The 2,500-nt window shown below is 53.4% G+C and overlaps 1 protein-coding gene across 1 annotated transcript in view; it reads left to right on the top strand.

Moving 5' to 3' along the window:
* Nucleotides 1–2,500, top strand: part of LOC118780554 (poly(rC)-binding protein 4-like) — a 15,599-nt gene that overhangs the window by 6,850 nt on the left and 6,249 nt on the right. The window contains exons 5-6 of the mRNA XM_036533119.1: nucleotides 369–500; nucleotides 923–1,051. Of these exons, the coding sequence (XP_036389012.1) occupies nucleotides 369–500; nucleotides 923–1,051 (261 nt within the window). The remainder of the gene's footprint in view (nucleotides 1–368; nucleotides 501–922; nucleotides 1,052–2,500) is intronic.

The following is a 2,500-nucleotide window of genomic DNA, read 5'->3' as shown; positions in this document are numbered from 1 at the left end:
CCTCTCTCCCTCTCTCTCCCTCTCTCTCCCCTCTCTCCCCTCTCTCTCCCCTCTCTCTCCCCTCTCTCTCCCCTCTCTCTCCCCTCTCTCCCCTCTCTCCCCCTCCCTCCTCCTCCCCCCCTCTCTCTCCCTCTCTCTCTCTCTCCCCCTCTCCCCCCCCCCCTCTCCTCCCCCCCTCCCCTCTCTCTCCCCTCTCTCCCCTCTCTCCCCCCTCCCCCCCCCCTCTCTCCCTCTCTCTCCCCTCTCTCTCCCCTCTCTCCCCTCTCTCCCCCTCCTTCCTCCTCCCCCCCTCTCTCTCCCTCTCTCTCTCTCTCTCCCCCCCCTCTCCCCCTCCCCCCCCCCCCCCCCCCCCCCCCCACCTGCTGCAGGATCTCACTGCATTGGTTGCCAGCAGCACCATCACCAGCAAGCCCCCCGTCACTCTGCGACTCGTCGTGCCCGCCAGCCAATGTGGATCCCTCATCGGAAAGGGCGGCTCCAAGATCAAGGAGATCCGAGAGGTCAGGGGTCAAAGACACGAGGGGTCAGGGAGGTCAGGGGTCAGACAGCTGAAAGGTTAAAGAGATGAGGGGCTGAAGCTGCAGCTGTCCCTCTCTGTAAACAAAGGCTGTTAAGATGCTACAGTAAACATATCTGGCTGTAATAAGATAATGAGAAAAATGTAAGTAATGAACACTACACACAGCTAGTAAATAAGAGAAGACAACTGCTTAGCTAATGATCAAACCAATTAGTTGCTGTTGTTTTTTTAGAAATGTGAAGCAGGAAGAAAACGTGCAAACGCTGGGTTCTCTGTCGCCCGCCCGTCTCCCTGTTACAGCTGCGGAAAGAGTGCAGCGGCACAGGGAAACGCTCTATTTTAGTCCTGCTGAGGAGGGATTTCTCACTGGAGTGATTCATCTTAAACCTTTCTCACCTGCAGAGCACCGGGGCCCAGATTCAGGTAGCTGGAGATCTTCTCCCCAACTCCACAGAGCGAGGGGTGACGGTATCAGGCGCCCAGGAGGCCATCGTCCAGTGTGTCAAACTCATCTGCGCTGTCATCCTCGAGGTAACCCCCCCAGTCTTCACACACAGCCAATGCACTGCAAGTCACACAGCGTAGTGCAGCTGAATGGATGCTCACTGGATGATAGCACCACAGCACTGATGCAGAAACCCCAACCCCAACCCCTAATCAGGTTGTTCCGCCACTGTGGGGTCACAGTCACTCACAGCAGCTGTCAGTGTTGGAATCGAACCCGTGCCGTTGAGCTCAGCTTGAGTTCAAAGTGAGCTCCTTAACCACTGAGTTACTCGGCACCTGTAGATTAGCATTTTGGGTTTTTTTGTTGTTGCCATTATTCCACAGATTTATCAGCTGGAAGGTCATTTGGAATTTAAATAACACTTCCCAGACAGACCTAAACACAAGGGTGATGCAAATTAAGGCTTGTAAGTTTGCCAATGAACAAATAGTGTGCAGTTCTGGGCATAAGCATGTACACACATCCACATACACACTCACAGAGCACAGCAGACACACACACACTCACACACACTCACAGAGCACAACATACACACACACACTCACACACACTCACAGAGCACAACATACACACACACACTCACACACACTCACAGAGCACAGCAGACACACACACACTCACACACACTCACAGAGCACAACATACACACACACACTCACACACACTCACAGAGCACAACATACACACACACACACACACACACACACTCACAGAGCACAGCATACATTCACACACTCACAGAGCACAGCAGACACACACACACTCACAGAGCACAGCAGACACACACACACTCACACACACTCACAGAGCACAGCATACACACACACAGTCACACACACTCACAGAGCACAGCAGACACACACACACTCACACACACTCAGAGAGTGCAGCATACACACACACACTCACAGAGCACAGCATACACTCACACACACACAGAGCGCAGCATACACACACTCACACACACTCACAGAGCGCAGCATACACACACACTCACACACACACCCTCACAGAGAGCAGCATACACACTCACAGAGCGTGGCATACACACACACTCACACTCACACACACACCCTCACAGAGAGCAGCATACATACACACTCACACACACACACACACAGAGCGCAGCATACACACACACACACACACTCTCCCGGGTTCTGTGGATGCTTCCAGGCCTGTTGTCCCTCTGTGCTCTGCTTCTGGAACATTCTGCCTAATTGGTAGTTTGGTGCAGTTTTCCGGGGCTTTGATGAAAGGCAGTGAGTCATTAGGATGCGGCTGCACCAGGCCCTGCCACCTGCTCTGAGACCCGCAGCTCGTACTGAGAACAGGAAGACACAGCTTCACCCCTCTCATTTACGGACTCTCACCTCCGGCAGCGTGGCAATAAAGCCCCATTCAGCTCCTGCATTGAGTGCTCAATGTCATTATGCCTGTTTAGTTAGCTGCTAATTTCTACAGCTATGTCA

The sequence above is a fragment of the Megalops cyprinoides genome, chromosome 7, assembly GCF_013368585.1.
Source record: "Megalops cyprinoides isolate fMegCyp1 chromosome 7, fMegCyp1.pri, whole genome shotgun sequence".
NCBI lineage: Eukaryota > Metazoa > Chordata > Actinopteri > Elopiformes > Megalopidae > Megalops > Megalops cyprinoides.
This window is presented reverse-complemented; position numbering and strand designations above follow the sequence as displayed.